General features: G+C 46.2%; 1 protein-coding gene across 3 annotated transcripts in view; it reads right to left on the bottom strand.

Moving 5' to 3' along the window:
• Positions 1-24,915, bottom strand: part of LOC124010189 — a 70,301-nt gene that overhangs the window by 21,210 nt on the left and 24,176 nt on the right. For 2 of the 3 annotated variants that reach the window (XM_046322589.1, XM_046322591.1), the window contains exons 15-49: positions 24,633-24,751; positions 24,178-24,438; positions 23,792-23,947; positions 23,371-23,555; positions 22,978-23,160; positions 22,664-22,755; positions 22,204-22,373; positions 21,679-21,832; positions 21,273-21,352; positions 20,922-21,102; positions 20,660-20,815; positions 20,429-20,562; positions 19,978-20,136; positions 19,363-19,543; positions 19,041-19,252; positions 18,648-18,836; positions 17,968-18,110; positions 17,653-17,812; positions 13,836-13,919; positions 13,440-13,577; positions 11,677-11,802; positions 11,482-11,574; positions 11,176-11,399; positions 10,627-10,829; positions 10,028-10,276; positions 9,511-9,740; positions 9,042-9,206; positions 8,744-8,833; positions 5,378-5,722; positions 3,261-3,611; positions 2,170-2,535; positions 1,755-1,886; positions 1,448-1,600; positions 701-817; positions 294-467 (exon numbers count right to left, since the gene is read on the bottom strand). In XM_046322589.1, the coding sequence (XP_046178545.1) occupies positions 294-467; positions 701-817; positions 1,448-1,600; positions 1,755-1,886; positions 2,170-2,535; positions 3,261-3,611; positions 5,378-5,722; positions 8,744-8,833; positions 9,042-9,206; positions 9,511-9,740; positions 10,028-10,276; positions 10,627-10,829; positions 11,176-11,399; positions 11,482-11,574; positions 11,677-11,802; positions 13,440-13,577; positions 13,836-13,919; positions 17,653-17,812; positions 17,968-18,110; positions 18,648-18,836; positions 19,041-19,252; positions 19,363-19,543; positions 19,978-20,136; positions 20,429-20,562; positions 20,660-20,815; positions 20,922-21,102; positions 21,273-21,352; positions 21,679-21,832; positions 22,204-22,373; positions 22,664-22,755; positions 22,978-23,160; positions 23,371-23,555; positions 23,792-23,947; positions 24,178-24,438; positions 24,633-24,751 (6,155 nt within the window). The remainder of the gene's footprint in view (positions 1-293; positions 468-700; positions 818-1,447; positions 1,601-1,754; positions 1,887-2,169; positions 2,536-3,260; positions 3,612-5,377; positions 5,723-8,743; positions 8,834-9,041; positions 9,207-9,510; positions 9,741-10,027; positions 10,277-10,626; positions 10,830-11,175; positions 11,400-11,481; positions 11,575-11,676; positions 11,803-13,439; positions 13,578-13,835; positions 13,920-17,652; positions 17,813-17,967; positions 18,111-18,647; positions 18,837-19,040; positions 19,253-19,362; positions 19,544-19,977; positions 20,137-20,428; positions 20,563-20,659; positions 20,816-20,921; positions 21,103-21,272; positions 21,353-21,678; positions 21,833-22,203; positions 22,374-22,663; positions 22,756-22,977; positions 23,161-23,370; positions 23,556-23,791; positions 23,948-24,177; positions 24,439-24,632; positions 24,752-24,915) is intronic. The other variant, XM_046322590.1, reaches the window with a different exon arrangement.

Below are 24,915 nucleotides of genomic sequence, written 5' to 3'. Positions count from 1 at the left end.
GGGGAGGAAAGACGGTGGGGTGGGCAGCAAGAGAAAGCGGGTTGGATTAACACCAAGGACGGATCATCAGACCAAGGATCCTTGTCTTCTTTCCTTCGTCTGCACTTGTTTTCAGGGCCAAGTTTCCCGAAAATCATTAAGCATGAAGTTCATTGTTTGTTTTCGGGAAACTCGCCCCTCATCAGTGAAGTAGAAGATAATTGAAATGTACTGCAGGAACACCCACACAGCCAAACACACTCAATTCACTGAAGATATCGCCAAAGATATTCAGACTGGGCATAGCTCTTTACCTCCATCGTCTGTGGAAAGCCTCTCTCTTGAAGCCAAAGCCAACTGTGCCACAGGTTGCCTCTCATTTCAGTAGCCAACGGACTGTCCTTCAGCTGAAGCCCCAGTCCTGCTAGCTGAGCTCCAAATTGGGACTGAATGGTCAGGTTCCTCACCTGCCCAGAACCAAGCTCTAGCTGGAGGCACAGCAAAGGCATCATACTGAATATTTATCTAATAAGATACAAGGAATCTACATCTTTAAACCCGCTTTTTCACATTATTATGCCGACCTGAACCGTACTGTGCTGGCTTGGATATATATTTTTTTCACATCGTCCTTTCCAGCCTGGTTCCAGCAACTATGATCAACCCAGTACAGCTCGACTCAGGTTGGTTTGGCTTGGATCAGCAGTCTGACATCTCTAACCTGGATTCTGTTGTTCTCTGGCAGTCCCCAGTTCTTCAGAAGTTCCATAGTGTGATTGACAATGCTCTTCACCCTCACCATCCCTTGACTCCTCTCTACGGTCATGTCCTCAATGAACTAAAAATAAAAGTGTTTACCATAAAGACGGACATATACACATACCAAAGACACGTGAAATTGGCTAAAATGAATATGGTGGATAATCACGATATTGCATTCACTATTACAATCATGATGACTGCAAAGAAGGACACATCTTCGGGTACATCTCAATAGTGTAACATGGCTTATTTTGCATTATTTCCCTGATGTACGCTGTGGTATAAAAAAAGAAGAAGATGCAGTGTGTTTACAGACCAGTGCAGATGAAGGAGAGGAGTCTAGGAAAGGAAGCGACTTTAGACTATTGGGATGCACCCCGCTCACCCCCTAGTATACAACAGGGCAGTTTTCTCCGTAGAGATACAATATCATACTTAGGGCCCTGCGTTTTGCGCAGTGATGTGCCATGCCTGGATTTGAACCTTTATTTCAAGCTTTTTTCATCTAACTGTTCCCTTTTGGTCCAGTACCATCCTCAGACAATTGCTATATTTTTTTTTGTGAAATTCGCATTTTTGGATAAGGCTTCAAATGCAGGATAAAATATTGATATGTCACATGATTGCGCAAAGCACAGGGCCCTAAATAAGTGTTATATTTAATGCTGTGGTTTCCTCTCTAAACAGCTGCTGTTAATCAGGTTACCTGTTGGCCTCCCACGATGCAGTGGAGGAGCCAGTGGTAAGAGCCGTTGCCATGGCTCTCAGAGCGGGTCGTCATGGCAGAATTGGCGGGGAGACCCACCCTTTCTAGCAGGGGCACAGAGTGGTTGAGATGGGCTGATGCTTCCTGCCAACCCTGGCAGACACAAACAGAGGTAGACACAGTACTTGAAATGTATTCATTCATCTCTATGTTTATCAGTCAATGAACATGCATTGTTCGGAAGAGGCCGTTCGGGAACACTGAAATGTTTGTAATTATGAAATGTATGGAAAGAACAGTAGCCTACCTTTGTTGTTTTCAGCGCCATCAAAGCCTGTAGTTTCTTTTCATCCATCGCCATGGAGACATGGGTGTCTAGGAGTGTCTGGGTGATGACCAAGGACCAAGAAACGTTCATCTTAACTGGACTACCCCATTCCTATAAAATATTTGGTATATAACATTATAGACCGGCAAATCAAACATTGGTTGAAACTGGATGAAGAGTTAGTAGTTATTAACATAGCAGTGTATGATTAAGTTGCACCTAAGAGCCGATCTAAGTTCAGTTTCGAAACTTTTCACCCAAATAGTTCAGGTTTCGACATAGGGACGGGAAGCTGATCCTAATTCTGTGCTCAGGGGAAATCAGTACCCAGTGCGAGACAGTGTCAAAGGTGTTGGTCGTGGAATAGAATACTTTCATCAAAATGTGCAGGTACCTGTAGTGCAGTGCAGTTGTTGTGGTACACCACTGCCCCCTTCAGGTTGTCCCTTGTCATCACTGTCGCTGAGCCTCTCACAGCACATTCCCCCAGCTGTAGCTCCACCTCTGTATCGTAGCCCTGTGAGTCTGCCCTACCACTACCGGTCACCACTATCCTACTCTGGCCCGGTATCCCCTCAAGGGCCGTGAGGTTGTGAATGAGGTGTCCCTCTAGCCTCAGCCCAGACCTGGCCCCTGCGTTCAGCCTCAGGGAACCCCTCTGTTGCCCCTCCACACTGGCATCCAAAATGGCCACCCAGATGTTGTGGTCATCTGTTCCCACAGAGCCATTCAGGTGGACCTGGGAGGGGAGGTCAAGACCCTGGGGAAATAAAGGGTGGATAGGAGTGTGATTTAGTGATTTAACTGCATGGCTCTCTTCAGGCATAGATATTCAGTAAGAGAGTGACTTACTTGCCGTCCCAGATCTGTTTGTAGGTGTTGGCTGTGCAGCACATACAGATCTGGGACCGGGCTAACTAGATAAGGCTACATACAGTAAGTTGGATATGAAGACTACAAACTTTCCACATTAAATCAAATCTAATCTTATTGGTCACATACATATGGTTGGCAGATGCTAGTGCGCGTGTAGCGAATTGCTTGTGCTTCTAGTTCCATCTGTGCAGTAATAACCAACAAGTAATCTAACAATTCCCCAACAACTACCTAATACACACAAATCTAAAGGGATGGAATAAGAATATGTACATATAAATATATATATATAAGCAAGGTGCAATAGATGGTATAAGGTACAGTGTATACATATGCTTTGAGTAATGTAAGATATGTTAACCTTATTAAAGTGGCATTGTTTAAAGTGACTAGAGATCCATTTATTAAAGTGGCCAGCGATAGCCCCTATGTAGGCAGCATCCTCAGCCTCTCTGAGTTAGTGACTGCCGTTAAGCAGTCTGACGGCCTTGAGATGGAAGCTGTTTTTCAGTCTCTCGGGTTTCACTGTTGAAGTCGTAGGCCTGCAATGAGAATCATCTCTGTATAACGTGTTTCATTTCAATAGTTGAAAAAAAGAGGATAGCCTACCTGTAGTAACGGGCAATCTGACTCCGTAGCCCACTGTGTCCGTCCATTAGACCCCATGTCTCCTGTAGCTCTGATATGACACGAGCCAGCTTTAATCAACAGGGCCCCAGTCTGTCCGGGGCCCTCAGGGGCCCAAACCTCTATGCTGGACTTCAGGGGGAGGCCCCTGGTCCGGAGCCCAGGGAAGGAGTGTGTCAGGGAGCCAGAGAGCTGTGCTGCTGGACTGCAGGACTGGCCCAGCTCCAGATTAAGATCACGGTTGTCCATCTTTAGAGTACAGTGAACGGCCAGCTGGCAAGGGACCAATGAGAGGAGGCCCTGGAAGGCCAGGGATGCAGGGAGTCCTGTGCTCTGTGGAGAAATGTACATACATGGGCATGCGTGGCTCATGTGCATGTATACACACAGGCTGTAAAACACACATATGCAGTCCCTCGAAGTACATACACACAAAACCTATCTCTAACCACACATCCCAACACTATAAAAGCACTATCATGAATGCACACTTCCAAAAATTATTCTAACGACACAAAACCTTTCTTCTATCCATACTGTCAACTCAAGGCAACCCCTCTCCCTTCACTCTCACTTCCCCTCTCCCTTCACTCTCACTCCCCCTCCATCTTCACTCTCACTTCTTCTCTCGCTCCCCCTCTATCTTCACTCTCGCTCCCCCTCTATCTTCACTCTCGCTCCCCCTCTATCTTCACTCTCACTCCCCCGCTATCTTCACTCTCACTCCCCCGCTATCTTCACTCTCACTCCCCCTCTATCTTCACTCTCACTCCCCCTCTCCCTTCACTTTCACTCATCCTTTCTCTCCCCCTCTCTACTCTCCCCATCCCTACTCTCCCCATCCCTCGACGGTAAACAAAGTGAAGCCCTCTGTCCAGCTGCATCCACAAAGCTCTGTCAATCACACACACACACACACACACACACACACACACACACACACACACACACACACACACACACACACACACACACACACACACACACACACACACACACACACACACACACACGCACACGCACACACGCACACACACACTGCTCACAATTAGAGACAAGGAGCTCCCGCTGCTAGTACAAACACCACGGGGCACTGATCCAGACAGAACACATATGGTCTCGCAAACCATCCTATGGGCTACGTCCCAAATGACAACCTATTCAGGACACTATTGTTAACCAGTATTCCCTCTATAGTGCGCAACTTTTGACCCTGTTAGGGTGCCATTTGGGGTGCACCCTTGGTGTTCTATCACAGTGACACCCAGTTAAAAATCAGCCCCGAGGTTTGCCTTTGATGAAGACTCCTTCTGAAGTGCTTCAAAGGAGACGGGTGTGTTGATAATATATAGGCAACCCCCTATTATCATCAAAACCATCTCTTAGCTGGGGTTCCAGCTAGCACAATCAAAGTAGTCATAACTCAGATATCAGGCTGTACCATAGTGGTGATTAAGAGCTTAGTCAATGTTATTGTAGGGCGTGGTTGAAACCGTAATATTTGCGGTAGACAGAGCGAAAGACTTTGTTGATGCAGCAGGGTTGGCGTCAATTCCATTGAAATTCCAGTCAATTCCGGAAGTGCACTGAAATTACAATTACAATTCTCTTCAATGCTTTTCAATTGGGGAAATGTGGAATTGGAATTTGGTTTACTTTCTGAATTGACTGGAATTCAAATGGAATTGAACCCAACTCTGCAGTAGGTAGCCGAGTGGTTAAGAACGTTGAGCCAGTAAACTAATGGTTGCTGGTTCAAATACCAGAGCCGGCAAAGTGGAAGAAATCCGCTGTTCTGTTCTTGAGCACTGTAGTTAACCCCCAATATCAACTGCTCCTGGCGTGTGTTGATTAAGGCAGCATTCCGTTGTGCAACTGACTAGGTTTCCCATTTGCCCAAAAGCTGGCCAAGGCAGAAACGATACCCGGGACCACCCATACATAGAATGTATGCACACATGACTGTAAGTCGCTTTGGATAAAAGCGTCTGCTAAATGGCATATTAATGGAACTTAGCCCAGCATTAACACATCAGATTCCACTGATCGGTAAGCGGAATCAGATTTGTTTGTGCTCTCCTGGCCAGTGTGTGCTTTACCTGTAGTTCTGGGCAGTAGTAGGTCACATTGACGACCCAGTTAGCCTTATTCTCCCCCGAATCAGCCCTGATCCGGCACTGCCCCAGCTCCAGCTCCACCCCTACCCCACGGCGTTCACCAGTCGAGATGACCAGGGCACTGCGAGGGGGGAGGCCCAGGGCATGGAGCCCCGCCAGGGAGTGACGGATGGAGCTCCTGATGCTGAGCTGGGGGAGGCAGGAGGATAAGGCCAGGCTGGCGGCCCCCCTCTCCTCTCCCCCGGTGTGGAGGTGTGTGTCCAGGTGCGTGGTGCAGCCGGAGCGGACCAAGGAGCCGTTCACTGAGAAGTACGGAGGGAGGAGAGTCTGTGGAGGAGAAACCAAAAGTCAGCAACAACAACCAATATATCAAATCAAATCAAAGTTTATTTGACACGTGCGCCGAATAGAACAGGTGTGACAGTGAAATGCTTACTTACAGGCTCTAACCAATAGTGCAAAAAAGGTATTAGGTGAACAATAGGTAAGTAAAGAAATAAAAACAACAGTAAAAAGACAGTGGAAAATAACAGTAGCGAGGCTACATACAGTAGTGTGGGTAGCCATTTGATTACCTGTTCAGGAGTCTTAGGGCTTGGGGGTAAAAACTGTTGAGAAGCCTTTTTGTCCTAGACTTGGCACTCCGGTACCGCTTGCTATGCGGTAGTAGAGAGAACAGTCTATGACTGGGGTGGCTGGGGTCTTTGACAATTTGTAGTGCCTTCCTCTGAAACCGCCTGGTGTAGAGGTCCTGGATGGCAGGAAGCTTGGCCCCAGTGATGTACTGGGCCTTACGCACTACCCTCTGTAGTGTCTTGCGGTCAGAGGCCGAGCAGTTGCCATACCAGGCAGTGATGTAAGCAGTCAGGATGCTCTTGATGTTGCAGCTGTAGAACCTTTTGAGGATCTGAGGACCCATGCCAAATCTTTTTAGTTTCCTGAGGGGAAATAGGCTTTGTCGTGCCCTCTTCACGACTGTCTTGTTGTGTTAGGACCATTCCAGTTTGTTGTTGATGTGGACACCAAGGAACTTGAAGCTCTCAACCTGCTCCACTACAGCCCCGTCAATGAGAATGGGGCGTGCTCGGTCCTCCTTTTCCTGCAGTCCACAATCATCACCTTAGTCTTGGTTACGTTGAGGGATAGGTTGTTATTCTGGCACCACCCGGCAAGGTCTCTGACCTCCTCCCTATAGGCTGTCTCGTCGTTGTCGGTGATCAGGCCTACCACTGTTGTGTCATCTGCAAACTTAATGATGGTGTTGGAGTCGTGCCTGGCCATGCAGTCGTGGGTGAACAGGGAGTACAGGAGGGGACTGAGCACACACCCCTGGGGGGCTCCAGTGTTGAGGATGAGCGTGGCAGATGTGTTGCTACCTATCCTTACCACCTGGGGGCGGCCCGTCAGGAAGTCCAGGATCCAATTGCAGAGGGAGGTGTTTAGTCCCAGGGTCCTTAGCTTAGTGATGAGCTTTGAGGGTACTATGGTGTTGAACGCTGAGCTGTAGTCAATGAATAGCATTCTCACGTAGGTGTTCCTTTTGTCCAGGTGGGAAAGGGCAGTGTGGAGTGCAATAGAGATTGCATCCTCTGTGGATCTGTTGGGGCGGTATGCAATTGGAGTGGGTCTTGGGTTTCTGGGATAATGGTGTTGATGTGAGCTATTACCAGCCTTTCAAAGCACTTCATGGCTAAATAAGACAGTCAAATTTGCAATAGCATACAGGCTGTCTAATTTTGTGTGAGTTTTTGTGCTGAAATCAAATAATTATAAAAGATACATATGAGCTGACACATCATCAACAACATCCCACACCTGTACATAGCCTCGCTATTGTTATCTTATTGTGTTACTTTTGATTAGATTTTTACTTTAGTTTATTCAGTAAGTATTTTCTTAACTATTTCTTGAACTGCATTGTTGATTAAGGGCTTGTAAGTAAGCATTTCACAGTATGGTCGGCCTACACCTGCTGTATTCGGGCGCATGTGACAAATAAAATGTGATTTGATTTGATTGGACCTGGGTTCTAAATGTGAGACAGCATTACCCCATGTGTCAGCGATATGCCATGCTGTAAAGGAATGCAGAGGCTCATCTTTCTGGTGAAGATTCCTCACTTCCTGCTTTCTGTTGCTGGGAAACATGTTTGAGGTCACTTGTAAAAATCAATTTGATTGATTGATTTCCTGTTCCCGCCATGTTTCCACCCGCTCTACTCATAGAAATAGAATGACATTGATTAGAATGGGTATGCCCGTTCTAGTAATTATATTTCTATGTCTCTACCTTAAGTAGTTTACAGCGCTGACGGACAACCAGGGTCCATGTCCTTCTGTGTTCCCCTCTATGTAGACTAGTCCCGTGGGTCAGGATGGAACACGTATCACTCTCCAGCTCCACCTGTGCCTGAGTGGGCCCCGCAAACACGCTCAGGGTGGCGTCCTCTGGTATCCCAGCATGCTTTAGGGTGGCAAGGTCATGTTGGAGGACGGCCCTGAGGGCGGCGTTTGGGGATTGGCCGAGGGGCTCCCAAGTTGCCGTGACGTCCAGGTTGGCCGAGTGGGCGTCCAAGGAAACCCGGGCGTTCCCGGAGAGGGAGGCGTGTCGGAGCTGGGCTGACCCGTGCAGGTCAACACTTTCTGGGATGGATGAGGCGGAGAGAGTCGCCCATTGGTGGTGGAGGGTCCAGCCCAGCTCAGCCTGGCTTTCTCTCAGTAGCAAGGATAACAGGCAGTGGAGAGAATCCTGGTTGTTTTCAAGATCCACAGTACCCCTGAGGCCGTCTTTCACAGCGCTTCCTATTATGGTCATAGATGTCCTGCTTGGTGCTAGTGCCCCTTCCCCTTCAGTGATCCGCACCCAGGCCACCCGCACCTCTCCCCCGCACTGTGTCGACACCACCAGGCTGGATCTGACCGAGTCACACACCCCGCTCACTTCCACCCAGAGGTAACACCACCGCTCTGCCCTAACACGACCTCTAACCTCGGCCTTGTGTGTGACATGAGGAGTCCCATACTCAAGCAGGCCGTGCCATGCATAGAGCCCTGCCGCCTCCTGCCTCAGCCCCCCACTAAGGTCCACCCTCCAGGGGCCAACCACCGACCCGAACGCCAGGCCCCATCGCTTAGGCCCAGGCCGGAGCAGAAGCCTGAGGCTAGAGTTGGAGGGTAGCCCCAGGGAGAGCTGCAGTAGCCGGGAGGAGTGGGTGAGGTTAGCCCTGAGCTCGGCCTGACCCATGGGGCTGTAGCAGCCTTTGGCCTGTGCGGTGATGCTAGGGTAGGCTAACACTAGGCCGTAGCAGAGCCTGCTGCTGTGTGGTCTCTCGGAGCGAAAGGCGCGTACCTCCACAGTTCGACCGGCGACGCTTCCGGAGCACTGGGCCGAGAGGCGGTCATTAGCGGCACTGTTGGTGGCGTACCCCGTGCAGCTCATCTGTGAAAACAGAGACCCCCGTCGACACAGTTTGTTTATTAAAGGGGGAGCAGTGGGAGAAGGTGGAGGAATTTAACACAGACAGTATGGCACATGAGTTGGAGCGCACGGTTCCTATTCTTCTTTGGAGTGAAAACAACTGTGATATCAGAGTCTTGTTGTAAATGTGTTTTTGAGCGATTTTCCAATGTTCAAATGTGTTAGTCACCTGCAATGATGTAGGTATCATTCCTTTGAGTTGCCTCAGGTGGTGCAATAGAGACACAGTCAGGTTGGCGGCGGTGTTCCCCTTGCCGGCTTCCACTAGGACGTCCACCTTCTTCTGTTCGTCAACTGCTATGGCCAGCCCTGCACTCAAACGCTCTGTCTCCTCCTACAGTCAGAGGTCATGAAAATAATTTCGCTCAGTAAATATTAAACTGAAAATACTGCAATACATAGAAGTAAAGACTGAATTATGAATGTCTTTCATGGCTTGAAACCTGACAATCAAATTAATTTATATTCTTATATTTATAAAAGCCTTAGCTTGAAGCATCATTGATACATCTTCTTCAATATCTTGATAGGTTATCTCCAGGAGTATGTCCAAAATCAAGTTCAACGCAGCATTCTTAACAACAATAGAGTAGCAAGAAAGAAGAGAAAGGATGAGGAAGAAGAGGATGAAGCTGCACCTGATAGTGCCCTGTAGCCTGGATGGAGCTAGGCAGGCCTCTTTGGACCAGGACCTTGCTTTGGTGCTGTACCCTGGTTTGGAGCTCCCATCGTGGGGAGGCCCCACCAGTCCTGGCCCTCTCAAACTCAGCCTTCAGGCCATGAGCTCCGGTCTGTAGTTCTGCCAGCACTGAGAGCCTGCCCTCCTCCTGGGTCCAGCTCACCTGGGCACTGCTGTTACCTGGTATACCTAAAACATTGGTGACAGACAATGGTACACAATGTATGTGTGCGGATTTCTGTCATTTACCAATACTTGAAAGGGTATGTAAGACTTATGATAAACAGGGCATGTGACACATTATTTTTTACAACAGATCACAGTTTCATATTATCATATTAATTGAGGATATCTAAGGAGACAGAAAGTGTGGAGGAGAAAGGAGCATAGAAGGAGGACATCTGAGGAGAGGGAAGAGGGGATGGGGGAGTAGAGGCTCAAAGTAACTGTAGTATGTGACAGATGGAGGGGGTCACCTGCAGTGTGGAGCCAGCGGGAGGAGTGAGAGAGCTGGGCGTTGACTCCACCCCTCGCCTGACTGCCCAATCGGCGGCTCACATTCACACACAGAGACTCCTCCCCTGCCCGAGCGCACAACCAATCACTGGCCGCGTCAGGCTCTTTCCCCAGCATGCCATCCTCTTCCTCCCAGGTGTCTCCTTGGTCCTGTTGATGACTCAGCTCCACACTGTACACAGCCTTACTCACTGTCACTCTCAGCTGCCCTGCAACACACATGTACACTTCATAGTACTGAATAACACGTTTGTGTGTGTGTGTGTGTGTGTGTGTGTGTGTGTGTGTGTGTGTGTGTGTGTGTGTGTGTGTGTGTGTGTGTGTGTGTGTGTGTGTGTGTGTGTGTGTGTGTGTGTGTGTGTGTGTGTGTGTGTGTGTGTGTGTGTGTGTGTGTGTGTGTGTGTGTGTGTGTGTGTGTGTGTGTGTGTGTGCGTGCGTGTTTCAACATTTATACAGCATTAACATGGAAAATACACAAACCTGGGTTCGCCATGGCACTTCTCGAGACAAGACCAGATGAATGAGTCTCAATCACTTCTTATGTCAAATAGATCCATACCTTCAGTGAGCCAGTCTGACTGCCCCAGGGCTCCTTCCAGACTCAGGGCAGGAGGCAGAGCAGTGAGGCTGGGTAAGGAGTGACTCAGGCAGCCGTTGACAGCCATCCGGAGCCACGGGGAACCAGGGGAGTGCTCCAATGAGCCAGCCGCCTGGGCCTGCAGGACCTCCCCTCCCTGGTCATAGGCACCATGCATGGAGAATCTGGAAGGAGATAGACAGGGAGAGATGAGAAGGTATGGAGGTACTACGAACGATTACAATTAGGATACAGAGTGAGAAAGCATGCGGAGGGATACAGCAAAACTGTGGCTAAGACAGACAGACCTGTCCCAAGTACACACTGTATGTAGCTACTTGATAGACTAGTATTTATATATTCTTAATTCCATTCCTATACTTAGATTTGTGTGTATTAGGTATATATTGTTAGATATTACTGCACTGTCGGAGCTAGAAGCACAAGCTCCGATGTTACCTGCAGTAACATCTGTTAACCATGTGTATGTGGCCAATAACATTTGATTTGATTTTGTGAGAATGCACTCACCTATCTGAGGACATGTTGGCAGACATGTTGAGGTGCAGCTGAGTGGCTGTAGTAGGTAATAGAGTCTGGAGCAGGGTCAGATGTAGACTCAGGGCTCTGGTGTCTCTCTGTAGGGAGTGGGAGAGCTGGGCCTCCAGCAGGGCTCTGTCCTTCCCATCAGCCCTCACACACAGAGAGCTGCTCACTCTGCCGTCCACCATAGAAGTGGATGCAGTGAGCCGGGCCTGGAGAATTCAAAAAAGTAAACCCATTAGAAACCACGAGATACGCTGACCCCAAAACAAAAAAGAGACATTAGCAACCCACCTCCAATGTTTTAAGGATCTTGGATTGGAAGGGATGTGTGAGCGAGGAATACAGACCAATTCTGTCTGATGAGCCATTCAGATGAGCAGAAAACTGATGGAGAGAAAAAAAACACATGGTTAATGATTGATAAGTGCTGTAATCATAAATAAGCAATATTTTTGATTTAAGTTGTGAATGAGTAGTTACTCTTACCTGACACTTCTGCCGGTTGATTCCTACTTTGCCTCTCACTAGGTAATCAAACACGCTGTTATTGTTAGGATTCCAGGACACATCTCCTTCCAGTATGGCCGACGAAGGGAGCTTCAACTGAAATAGCTATGAAAGTCATGGGTCCATCACAATAGTTTTTTCCTCTCCTTGTCTCCCTTCCTTTCAGAATGCTCTGTATGGGGCTCTATTTTGGGCTGGTGTTAAGGCGGCACTCGTGTCAAAAGACATTCGTTTGCAATTTCGTCATGTGAAAACTGGTGGGGTGGAAATATTTCAGGTGGTCGAATTGCTGCAAAGAAACCACTACTTAAGGACACCAATAAGAAGAAGATTCTTGCTTTGGCCAAGAAACACGAACAATGGACATTAGAACAGTGGAGATCAGTCCTTTGGTCTAATGAGTTCATATTTGAGACTTTTGCTTCCAACCGCTGTGTCTTCGTGAGACGCAGAGTAGGTGAACGGATGATCTCTGTATGTGTGGTTCCCACCGTGAAGCATGGAGGAGGAGGTGCGATGGTGTGGGGGTGCTTTGCTGGTGACACTGTCTGTGATTTATTTAGAATTCAAGGCACACTTAACCAGCATGGCTACCACAGCATTCCGCAGAAATACACCATCCCATCTAGTTTGAGCTTAGTGGGACTATCATTTTTTTCTTCAACAGGACAATGACCCAAGGGCTATTTGACCAAGAAGGAGTGTGATGGAGTGCTGCATCAGATGGCCTGGCCTCCACAATCACCCGACCTCAACCCAATTGAGATGGTTTGGGATGAGTTGGACCACAGGGTGAAGAACAAGCAGGCAACAAGTGCTCAGCATATGTGGGAACTCCTTCAAGATCCACTACATGACCCCCCCCCACAATAATTTTTAAAAAAGGGTGTGACATAGCCAAGTTGTTGTTGTTGTTGTTTAGCATTTCATTAGAATTATTCATTCTCTTTTTAGGGCTTATCAATAATTACTTTAATCTTGCTTATTGACCATGTCTGGCATGTCCATGCTCAGCCATAATGCAATTTACAGTAGGCCTGGACCCTATATCAGTGTGAATGCTATTGAAGCCATGCAATTACTTAGAACATTGTGGACTATTTCACAAAGATAGGTCTACATTTTGTTATTTCGTTTCTGTAAGCTATTTAACAAACTATAACAGACTAAAATTGAAATTGGAGTTGATTCCACAGCAATACATAAAAGACAGTTGAAGCAACCACATATTTCGCAATGGAGCACGTTCTGATTGGCCAGTGAGGGGCCAAGCCTGGACACACCCACAACTTCTTTATTCATCAAAACCTAGCCTTTTTAAAATAGAGCCCTTAATAACACTGCTCAATGGAATACAGTACCAGTCAAACGTTTGGACACACCTACTCATTCAAGGGTTTTTCTTTATTTTATTTACTATTTTATCTACATTGTAGAATAATTGTTAAGACATCAAAACTTTGAAATAACACATATGGAATCATGTAGTAACCAAGTTGTCATCAAGTCAAAAGGGTGGCTAATTTGAAGAATATAAAATATATTTTGATTTGTTTAACACTTTTTTGGTTACTACCTGATTCCATATATGTTATTTCATAGTGTCGATGTCTTCACTATTATTCTACAAACTTTGACTGTCCAAACTGTGTCCAAACTTTGACTGGTACTGTATATTATATTATAATTATATATTATACTCTTTATATTATTTTATGTCCCTCTTATAGAATCTACCTTACCTGGAGTAGGTGGGTGAGGTTGGCTCGAACTTTGACCCTATGCTGAGGTAAATTTGAGGGGTTCAACTGAATTTGTCCAAGGAACGTCAGTCTGTCCTTCTTCCCGATCCGAACACTCCCTCGCACCTCTCTCTGCGTCTGTAGAGAAATATGGCGGCCATAGGATTTTATAGAGAACTTTTTCACCCACAGGATCTCTATGGGTATAGCAGACATAAAATTGGACTCAAGTACAGTGCTACCAACTCATTCTCCACATGTGCTCTGCTACAAGCCTGTTTTTTTTAGACTGAAATTCAATTTTGTCATTAAACGTACCATTGTTTTTATCAAAACAGACTGTACCAGAGGTTTTGTGTTGATGTCTTGAAATGTGATGGGTATCAATCACCCTACCTGATTGCTAAACATTGTGACACACACTTCAGAGTCTGGAGGGATGACGTCATAGCCGAACGGGTGGGTCAAGGAGGAACACACCTGCAGAAGATACAAATAGAAGATACCAATAGAAGATACCAATAGAAGACAACATCACTGAGAAAGATTGACTAATGACTGTTGTATTAACCTCTCCTATAGCAATTCAGGGCTTGTATTCAAAGAGCGTATCGGACTAGGGGTGCTGATCCAGAATCGGTTTAGATTTTTAGATCATAGTGAATAAGGGTCGTTCTTGAATTGCGGCGGCATTTTGCGTCCCTTGCCTTTGCAACCATGAAAAAGCACTTTAAAATAGCAACTAGTTACACATCATACATGTTTCTGTTTTGTATTGAACTGTATACCAATGACAATAATCCAAGTTGGTTATACTGCAACACTTTATGTTGATGCAGTTGTTAGGGTAGGCAAATTGGCTTGTCCCAGTAGTGATGTGTAGAGTTATAGTGATATTTTGGGGATTTAGAGATATCTACAGTCAGTCAGTCAATTATTTGCACATTTGATAAAGATGAGCAAGAAAGACTGTATAAAATAAATCATGCAAATACCGAGCGCCTGTCACACCTGCTCCCGCTCTCCCTCTCTGGCGCTTGAGGGCACCGGGTTGCCCTTCATTACGCGCACCTGTCACCATCATTACGCGCAGCAGCGCTCTTTGGACTCACATGGACTCCTTCCCTTTGTCGATTGTCCCGTCTATAACTGTCTGCTCCCCCGTCTGTTCCCTGTATCTGCATTAATGTCATTATGTGTTTAATGGCCAGACGCTATCCAGTCCTGTTCCATGTCCGTTGATAATTATATGTTCACTCCCTGTACCTGCTTCTCGTCTCTACCAGCGTCGATCCTTACAGCTACATTGTATTCCCCCCAAAAGAGGGGAAATTATGTTATTTTGTGCTAATACAATTACTCAGAGAAATATATTTTATTTAACAAGTAATAGAACAAAATTCTCAAAAAGATAGGGGTCAAGATTATTGGCACACCTGTTTCAATATTTTGCATCCACTGGTCCTGGGGCCCTTGCTAAGGTCAACGGCATTATGAACTTTACCCAGTACCAGGACATTTTAGTTGCCTCTGTCAGGAGGCTGAATCTAAGCCAGCCGTAAGTCAACTGACCACATGATCAACATTTCAGCAAGTCTCCGGACATGACCCTCCATTGAAAACATGCGGTTCGAATTAAAGAGGGTAGACTGTAAGCACAAACGAAGGACATCAAGGATCTGGGGAAATTCTGTATGGAAGAATGGTACAAGAAGCCTCCCAATGTGTTCTCTCATCTCATCTCAAGATATTGAAACGGGGGAGCCAATCATTTTGACCCCTATCTTTAAAAATATATTACTTGGTAAACAAAATCTCGTTGTCTGAGAAATTATATTAGTATAAAATAATAGAATAGAATAAAACTTCATTGTCCATCCAGGAAGGACATATTGCTTTGGCATCACCTTCCATTAAAAGAATCACATACACATACCTTCTCACGTCATACACATTTAAACCAGTCAGTCCATCATGTTGCATACACTAACAGCATAGAGGACATTAATACATTCACTCACAAACGAACACAGTCTCAACTGCACTAGATGGATTAGAAGATATACCGATACAATTTACCTTGCATTTAGTAGTCCAACAGCACAAGGAACGAATGAATGTTTGAACACGTACTTTTTGGCCATGGGCATTATGAAGCTCCGGCCAGAGGGAAGCCTCTCGAACTGAGGGTGTAGATGGGGGGGGGGGGGGGGGTCGCCAACGACAGCCAGTGTCTTCTTTCTGGTTGCCTCGTGGAACAGACTACTCAAATGTGCCTGTGGTCGACCGATTACTTTTCCGGCTGTGCTTACTATTCTGGTCAGTTTGCTTTTGCTCCTCACACTCAGATTACCAGACTGTCATATTGAGGATGAGGATGCTCCCCACCATGCTGCTGTACACCCTCTCCGGAACATCCTGGTTGACCCCAAACCCCTTTAATTTCCTGATTAAGAACAGACGTTGCCTTGCTTTTTAAAATACACACTCTGCATTCTCTGTAAAACTCAGCCTGTTATCATTTTATGTCCCTAGGTATTTAAAACACTCAACCACCTCTACTGGTTGGTCGTTCAGAGAGAGTGATTGGGGACAGTTGTTGCCATTGATGATCAGCGCCTTTGTCTTTTCCACATTGATGTGGGGGAAACTTGACCGGGCACCATTCTTGAAGGTTGTTGGTCTGTTTTAGTCCCCATCTGACGTAGCATATTTTAAAAAGATTCCTACCAGAGCCACGTCATCCGTGTACTTAAGAAGGCTTACATTGTTTCCTCTGCTCTTCATCTCGTTAGTGTAGATAGAGAACAACCAGGGTGAAAGGACACACCCCTGGGACGCACCCCTGTGTTCAGGGTCAGTTCATCAGCGAGGGCCCCATTCATGGGGACCCTCTGTGGGCGGTCAGTTTTAAAGTCCTCGATCCAATTTTCATGTATTTTTTTTGCATACAATATACCTCAGTATTTGTATGATTTATTTTATACAGTCTCTTCTGCTCAACTTTATCATGAGTGCCAATCATTTTGGACCTGACCGTGTTTGTTATTTGGGGCGGCAGCGTAGCCTAGTGGTTAGAGCGTTGGACAAGTAACCGAAGGGTTGCAAGATCGAATCCCCGAGCTGACAAGGTACAAATCTGTTGTTCTGCCCCTGAACAGGCAGTTAACCCACTGTTCCTAGGCCGTCATTGAAAATAAGAATTTGTTCTTAACTGACTTGCCTAGTAAAATAAAAAAAGTTTAAAAAAATAAAAATATTTAAGGCTAGATCGTGAACAAAATGATTTAATATATTGTATAAATCAATAGAAACAAAGAAGGCTATTAAAATACTTATTTTTTACTAGTATAATGTCTGTCCCTCAGTTTTATGTCATCGTTGTCAACGCCTTGAAAATCAATTATAACAAGTTCCTCGAGCATTCCCTCCAGTGGAAAACTGTTACCGGGGGAGGGGTATATGTTCAATAAAAATGATTGGCTAATCACACCCTTTTAGTATGTCTTCAAATTGAGGATTCCGTTGATCATTTGGTGTCTAAATCCAAAGTGTCACTTTCGTGTTGCTCAATTTAAATGAAGGGAAATAACAATGTGAGCAAAATGATTCATCATATCACTTTAGTAAATCATTTTGAAAAGGTTAATGACCTTATGTAACTGATGTGAAATGGCTAGCTAGTTAGCGGTGGTGCTCGCTCATGGCGTTCCAATCGGTGACGTCACTCGCTCTGAGGCCTTGGAGTAGTTGCTCCCCTTGCCTTGCAAGGGCCGTGGCTTTTGTGGCGCGATGGGTAATGATGCTTCGTGGGTGTCAGTCGATGTGTGCATAGGGTCCCTGGTTCAAGCCCAGGTTGAGGCGAGGAGAGGGACGGAAGCTATACTGTTACACTTACATTTGACCATCTGTGGCCTCCACTTAAGGAAATCCTCAATAACCTAACATTTCTCATGGGTGGTACCATCATTGGTGTTACTACTCCTACTGGTGACACAATGTTATCATAAAGGTCAAAATGATTTAAAGTCATTAATATTAATACTGGTTGATTTAGAATGGGAAGGTGTACCTAAATACATTTAAATAACTACAAAGTCAGGAATAACCATATGATTATATTGACATTAGTAGGACCTGATCCTAGATCAGCACTTCTACTCTGAGACCTTTGTGAATATGGGCCCAGAAACACAAGTGGTCCTGGACTCACAAAAGGACTGGGTTGCCGGTATCCCAGGGTGAGAGTATGAATGATTTCTCTGTTGCTATAGAGATGGGCTTTGGATTCCAGGATGTAAAGGCCCTTGTGGAGGTCGACGGTGAAAGTCTCCTGGAGAAGGAGGCTCTGTAGAAAGTTCTGGAACGGCTGTCTGTTAACGGGATGGGAGGGGGAATTATATAACTTTATTTTTTTTGGCAGGATTTACAATGCAATTTAACCATCATTCTTCATCCTCATCACCATTCTTATCATCAAGTTATATTCAATCACACTCATAAAGAGCACCAGTAAGTGGATACATACCGAAGGAGTAGCAACGCTCTCTTCTGATAAATCTGTTTGTCCTTCCTGAGCTCCTCCACTCCACCCTCTAACTCCAACTCCATAGACGGGCGTTTGGGCTCTGATAAGGTCATCTTCATCATCACCATCCTCTTCCTTAAATTCTGCAATGAGTCATAACGCCATGGTGATATGCTATGTTAGACATGCCCCCAAAAAACTGTAGCTTAAAAAAAGATTGCTAAAAAATATGAGTGTTTGATGACTGTCAAATCTTCTTGTATGACACTAGCTAACTTAATCCCTGTGATATGGTGTTCATTTTAGGACACCCTGAGCCTCAAGCCTCACCCCTCCTTCGGTGGAGGCTGGTGGGAGGAGCTATAGGAGGACGGCCTCATTGTAATGTCTGGAATGAAATAAAGGGAGCGGAGTCAAATGTGGTTTCCGTATGTTTGATGTGTTTGATACCATTCCATTCCAGACAATGAGCCCGTCCTCCTATAGCTCCGCCCACCAGCCTCCTCTGCCCTCCTGAATCGTCAACCATAAATCAACAAATGATTGCCAAAAAAATATGAATGGTTGATAACTGCCAAAAACAAATTAGCATGTGACACTATCGAGCTTTACTGACTTACTGTACGCACAGTGCACATTTTAGAACATGCTAATCCTCACACTTCATCCTCTCCGCCTACCTTGTCCAGGGTAGTGAGTCCTGCGGTGAGGCTGAGGTTGTGTTTGCCATAGCTGGAGGCCAGCTGCAGGGTCCTGCCCTGCTTGCTGTTCTCCAGGGAGAGGTCTCCTCTCAGGGCAGGACTCCACACAGAGCTGATGGTGCAGGAGGCCTTCAGACCCTGTTTAGCCACCATAACCCAGCCAACTGCCTGGAACACAACAGAGCCGGCACAGAAAGCGCTCTTAGGGTATTGGGTTCTGCATGGAACCTTTTCCCACAAGAACGGGTCAATACAGGTATGGCCCAAACTTGATGACTGTGTCTAGAGATGTAGCCAGTCCAGTAAGGTATCCCTTGCTTTGATATAAATGCCATTGTTGAATATGTCAAAGACTAGCAGGAAGCTTCATACTTTGAGGTATGTGACAGCGGGTGTGTAGAGGTGTAGGCGGGCCTCTCTGTCCTTGCTTCTGTCTCTGTAATAGCCCTCCAGCACGAGGCTACGGACAGTCAGCCACTTGCGGGCAGTGAGTTCAGAGGTCAACTGGTAGGTGTGGCGCTGGGGCTGACTCAGCTTGTGCGTGGTGTGCATGTAGAGCCAGGGAGTGTCCATGTTGAACATACCTGGAGACAGCACACTCACAGTTACACATGCGGACGGCCACGCATAGAGACACACACACACACATGACATTGCTTACGACAGCAAATAATGCCCTTCAATCTTTCATTACCTTCCCAGTTTCTGAACATGGCTTTGGAGGTGTCTTTCCAGTGTAGTCCAGCCACCAGAGGCATCTGGTCGTTGTAGTTCACTTTGAGGTGGGTGCTGCTCTCGGCCCCCCTCTGCCTCAGGTGAGAGTGCATGAGCTGGGTCTTGTAGTTCAGCCGCTTGTCAGGGACCTGCAGACTGAACTGGAGGAAACATTGGGTGGCATATTGTATAGTGGTGAATTACATAGTTTGTTTGTTATTGCTGAATGTACATAAGAGACCTGCCCATGCCCAAGGACAAGCCGCTTATAATCTCAAAGTACAAACACACCAAAAACACGAGGCATTTATCACTCGACTACTCTAGATGGCAGAAACTCTCAATTGTCATTAATTGCGTTAAATTGTCCCCTGATGATTGAGGTAGAGAAAAAGAGGTGATAGATACGATAGATAGAGATAGCACAACTTCTATTATCACTATTTCTATCTCCAAGGCGCAAACAATGCAGTATGTTACTTGCTGTATTCATTATGGTAAGCCTGATGATATCATATCACAAGATCCTATACCACAGTCATAGAACTAGACGTACTAGATAGTAGATCAATAGAGATAAACCTGTGGTGTGTACCTCCAGGGCATAGCTGGTAAGGTTGTGTCTGGACTGGTTCCTGAAGGACTGGCTGAGGAGGAGGCGGTGCTTGTTGTTGATCTCGTCCCAGTGTTTCCCATAGCTCACATCCACACTGGACTTGGTGTGGCTGGGACTCTCCTCGTGTCTCAGCTGCACCTGGAAGAATAGAGAGGGATAGGATGGTGAGAGGAAAGGATTCTATTCTAGTCTATTCCATTCTATTCCTATCCTTTGACAACTAGAGTAACTAGTGAGTAGATGGTGCATGGCTCCAATGGCTCGGTCAGAGCATAATGTTTGCAACACCATTAACAACAGATAATGAATGAAAGCGCCTAAACATTTGAGTCCTGCCCAACCAGGTACTGTAAGCCTATGAGGTAGCAATTCGAACAAACCTAAAACACAGTGTGATATTAAACACGTCCTTGCGGTTACCAATGGTTACCTTGTGGTTGATGTGGGCTGTGGTAGAGCAGTAGAACTCGTGTTCAGCCCTCATGCGGTACGTCTGGTTGGGCTCCCTGTCACTCCTCAGGCTCTGGGACGTGTGGCACTCCTGACGCAAGTGTCGGGAGTCCTCTGTGGAAGGTCAAAGTTCAGCAAACCCCAAAGTGACAGATAGTGGCTTCAGACCGGAGCTCCACCGGCAAAGTACCACTGGCAAAGTACCACTCACCTCGTAGGCCGTATTTGAGCCTCAGTGCAGAGCTCCACAGTGGGCCCTTCTGCTCCATCAGCCCTAGAATCCTGCTGCCCACCACTCCAGGCAGAAGGAGCTCCGCCTCCACTGAGTACTGTCTCCGCCCATCATCCAGCCTCGTCTCCAAAACCACTGTGGATAGCCAACCAATAACGATGGCTTTACTATGACTTTACAGTAACAGGCTTATAAAACACTCAATAGACAGTATTGGATCAAGTATTCAATAGTCTATAACCTGAGAAGGAGGCAGCTTCTCTGAACACGTTCTCCAGAGTGGCAGACAGGCTGGTCTTTCTGCCCAGTCCACGAGTGACATTAGCAGAGAGGATCATGGGAAGGCTTTCCGCACCCACTTTGGCCTCTAGATGATAACGCAGCCTTTGCTCTGAGAGGAGGGTCTGGGAGTCAATCAGTCCCTGTGGTAACCAAATGTACCATGTGATATAAACATTGATAGTGACAACCACATTGTTTACTTTGATACCTGCATTGTTGGGTTTAGAGCTTGCAAGGCATTTCACTGCACTTGTGCCCATGACATTAAAACTTGAAACATGACAACAAAATCTCCCAGCCTCCTCCTTACCATGATGTAATACTGATGAACGTTGTCTATCAGAAGCTCAAGTTGACCGGTCCATATGTTCCTCACTTGGTCAAGTTGCCCTGACAAAACAACCCCATTGGTGTCAAGTTTTGCAATCGCAAGTCAAGTCAGTTTAAGATCATTGTATCTCGTTCAGAACTGGGTTCAAATAGAAATGGAAATGTTTTGCGTACTTTAATCGTTTGCTTGAGCCTGCCAGATGGGTATAATTTTCACTTTTGCGACCATTCTACGAGTTTGATTGTGCCAAACAAGCAAAGCTGAAGTACTTGAAATATTTCAAATACTACTTGAACCCAGGGCTGAACTTGTTCCCCAAAGGTTGACCCTGGAAGAGGATGAAATAGCAATAATCTGTTTAAATACGCTGACTCTAGTTCTCTACCCTGGATGGCGAGGGTCTTAAGTGGGTGGGTCATCTTGAGGAGCAGCCTGTGGGGGCTGAGGGCCAAGTCCAGAGACATGTCCCTGGGGATGGAGGACTGGGGGGTGGCCAGGAGGAGGTGGAGGGAGGCCTCTCTGGGGAGCCAGGAGCCACTCTGAAACATAGAGGAACAACATGATCATTCATCACTTATATGAATTGCCTTTCCATTACAGATGCTATAATTTCTGGTAATAATGTGTTGGAATAATGTGGTGGAATAATGTATAGTAATTGCAGACCTGGGTTCAAATAATATTTTGCATTTGAGTGGGCCAGATAGGCTGGGTTTCTACTTTTGGGACTACTCCATTTGTTCCATTGTGCCAGGCAAGCTCAATAAAGCACATATTGAAATCTCAAATACTATTTGAACAACACAGGTCTGTGTAGTTGTCATGGCACCCGTGCCCAAGGTTAACAAAGTGTTATTATCTTTTAACAGAGCAGGACGTTTAGCCGGTTAATAGGTTGGATTGACAGTACCTGCGTCAACAGAGAGTATGCTGCCTCTAGTAGGTACTGATGAAGGCCTCTGTCTAGCTTCAGTAGCCTGAGGGAGAGGTGCACAGGGCCGGGAGGGAGGAAGGTAAGCCCCGTAGAGGATAAAGGGTAGGAGACATTGGAGCACAGCTGCCACCCCACCATCTTAGACCCTGGGAGAGAATGACAAAATGGCTGCTCATCCTCTTACTTCAATATACAAAATACTGGACATCTTTAAGATAGAATCTAGGCAAGCATTGCCGATAAATACTGGTCTCAGATCAACTAATATCGTTTAGTTGTTTCATCCGAAAGGAACTTACTTTACATCCACATACGGCATGACACTAGAATCTTTGCACAAATAGTCTAATTACACACAATTATTTCCAGTAAGGACTTGGACATTTCCAGACTTGACCTCAGATACCGCCCTTGAGCTTTGCTGGGATGAACTCACAGGTCTTTGGCGTGCAGGTGGTCCTCTCCACACGACTCTTGGAGCCTCTCATCTCCTCTCGGTGGTCTCCGTTTACATGGTACATTCTGGAGCTTTGGCACGCAGGGAGACATTGAAAATCAATCAAGTCATTGAATTGGAATTTCAATTGGCTAAATGGAATGTGCTTTTGGCCCCAACCTAGTTACCTAACCAACGAATACAACTAGAAAAGTTACATTTACTGAAGATAATGTGTGTGCTTGTCTAAAAATGAAAATGTAAAATAACAGCAGTGTTCTTTCAGCAAGAACACTAGTCACAGGTCCTCTCACCTGAGAGAGACTATATCCATGAGGTCTTCAGGTGTGTTGAGGGTCACTCTCAGGCCGTGGCCCTCCTGGAGATGCACACTCCCATCCAGACTGCTGGAGGTCCTGAGCTCTGTGGCCCACTCCACCCCAGCCCGACCCAGGCCACCATCCACCCCCATCCGGGCTGACAGGCCCACATAGGCACTGTGGGAAGAGAAAAATACCATTATATGGGAAAGAAACTGAGTGTGCAAAAAGTACAGAGATCTTCACAAAAATGACATTACTATTTCAAATACTTAGTATGCCACGAAGTGGTGACCGCTGTTTGGCTGAAACACAGTCATTGGTGAAACACGAACCAGGGATAAGAAACTGAAGAGGCCGTCAGATCCAAAATGGATACCAACTTACTTGGGCTTGATGTGACCTGCCAGTGAGAAGTGGGACCAGTCTCTGTAGTTGGCACTGCCCTTGAGGTGCAGGGAGAGGAGGGAGGTCATGTTGATGCCCAATCTAATGGGTAAGCCTGACAGAGAGGGCAGGACCAACTCCTCTGTCATCAACACTGCCCTGTGGTGGAGCTGCACCTCCTGACCCTGATGGGGGGGGGGGACCCACATTAGCCCATCCATTCTTTCTCAATACAATATTATACCAAGAAGAGGAAAACATGAAACTAATGTGTATGAGATTTGCTTAAAGGTAACAGACTAGAAAGATATTACAAAGGATTTCATCAAACTACATTCCTCTGAGATTATCATATGGAGTCCTACCCAGTATGAGTCCCACAGCACCACTATCGCAGAGGTCAGAGGTCACAATCACATACCTTCAGCAGTCTGACGGCAAGCCCAGCCATACTGAGTGACAGCTCCTTTATCTGAGAGTAGAGGTCAGCACAGGTCACCACGCTCAACTCATTCCCAAACACTTTGACACCAAGCCAACAACGTGGTCTGGCCTCCTCCAGTCTCCCTCCTGAGAACTACAATAAAAACATCAATCATCATCCATGGTCATTGAAAAGCTATTTACATCTACAATCGGAGGGAAGTGACCCATTATTTAGGCTACACTGAAACCATCAGATGTTGGTCATCTCCTAATGTAATTCTCTAACTTAAACGTGCAAAAATAGAATTGGCTCATAGGCTAGCTAGGCTTAGACAGGCTAATGAATGTAGCACTGGTTAAACATTGCTGTGAAAGTCTCACCATAGTCCTGGCCTGGCTGAGGTAACCGTAGTTACTAGGTGAACAACCAGAGCTGTCTCTTTCCCCAGCTTTTCTCCTTCTCCGCTCCTTTATCTGTCCTTTATTTCCTTCCCCTGCTTTTCTTCGTCTTCTCTCCTTCCTCGCAGACTTCTTTCCATCCTCCTCTTCCTCCCGAGTTGTAGGCTCCTCATCAGGAGAAGTTGATTTGTGGCCAAAAATGTGTTTCAGAAGAGGTTCAATGTTTTCCACGCGAAGATCGACCTGTGGAGGAGAGCAAGGCAATTTGATTTCCCGTTGTCCATTTGATTTGATTCACATACAGCGCCTGGTCCTCAGATATGCTCTCTCGGTAATTCAACGCTTCCGAGCATTGGGGAAAAGCAGAAGACTCCCTCAAAAACGTATATTCAGTTGCTCACAGAATGAAAACAATGAGATATGATCGAGCTACTCACCTCAAGCAGATTGAAAGCTCTTCCGTGGATGTAGACGGTCAGGTTAGCCATGGCATAGCGCGGCACAAAGGACATGGAAGAGAAAACCAAGGCTCCCTCCATATTTGCAACTCCAAATCCTGAGACACACACAAAAAAAACACACACTGTATTCTTTTGCTCTTCAAAGGACAACCAAGTGCAAAATGTAATCACTTCTGAAACAACTATCACTGCGAGTAACTGAAGAGGGTTATCCGAAAAAGACAAAGATACCCTTTCACGGGTAACTTGCTGTACATTA

Source organism: Oncorhynchus gorbuscha, linkage group LG22 (assembly GCF_021184085.1).
Source record: "Oncorhynchus gorbuscha isolate QuinsamMale2020 ecotype Even-year linkage group LG22, OgorEven_v1.0, whole genome shotgun sequence".
Classification (NCBI taxonomy): domain Eukaryota; kingdom Metazoa; phylum Chordata; class Actinopteri; order Salmoniformes; family Salmonidae; genus Oncorhynchus; species Oncorhynchus gorbuscha.
The sequence above is the reverse complement of the archived record's forward strand: the minus strand, read 5'-3'. Positions and strand labels throughout refer to the sequence as shown.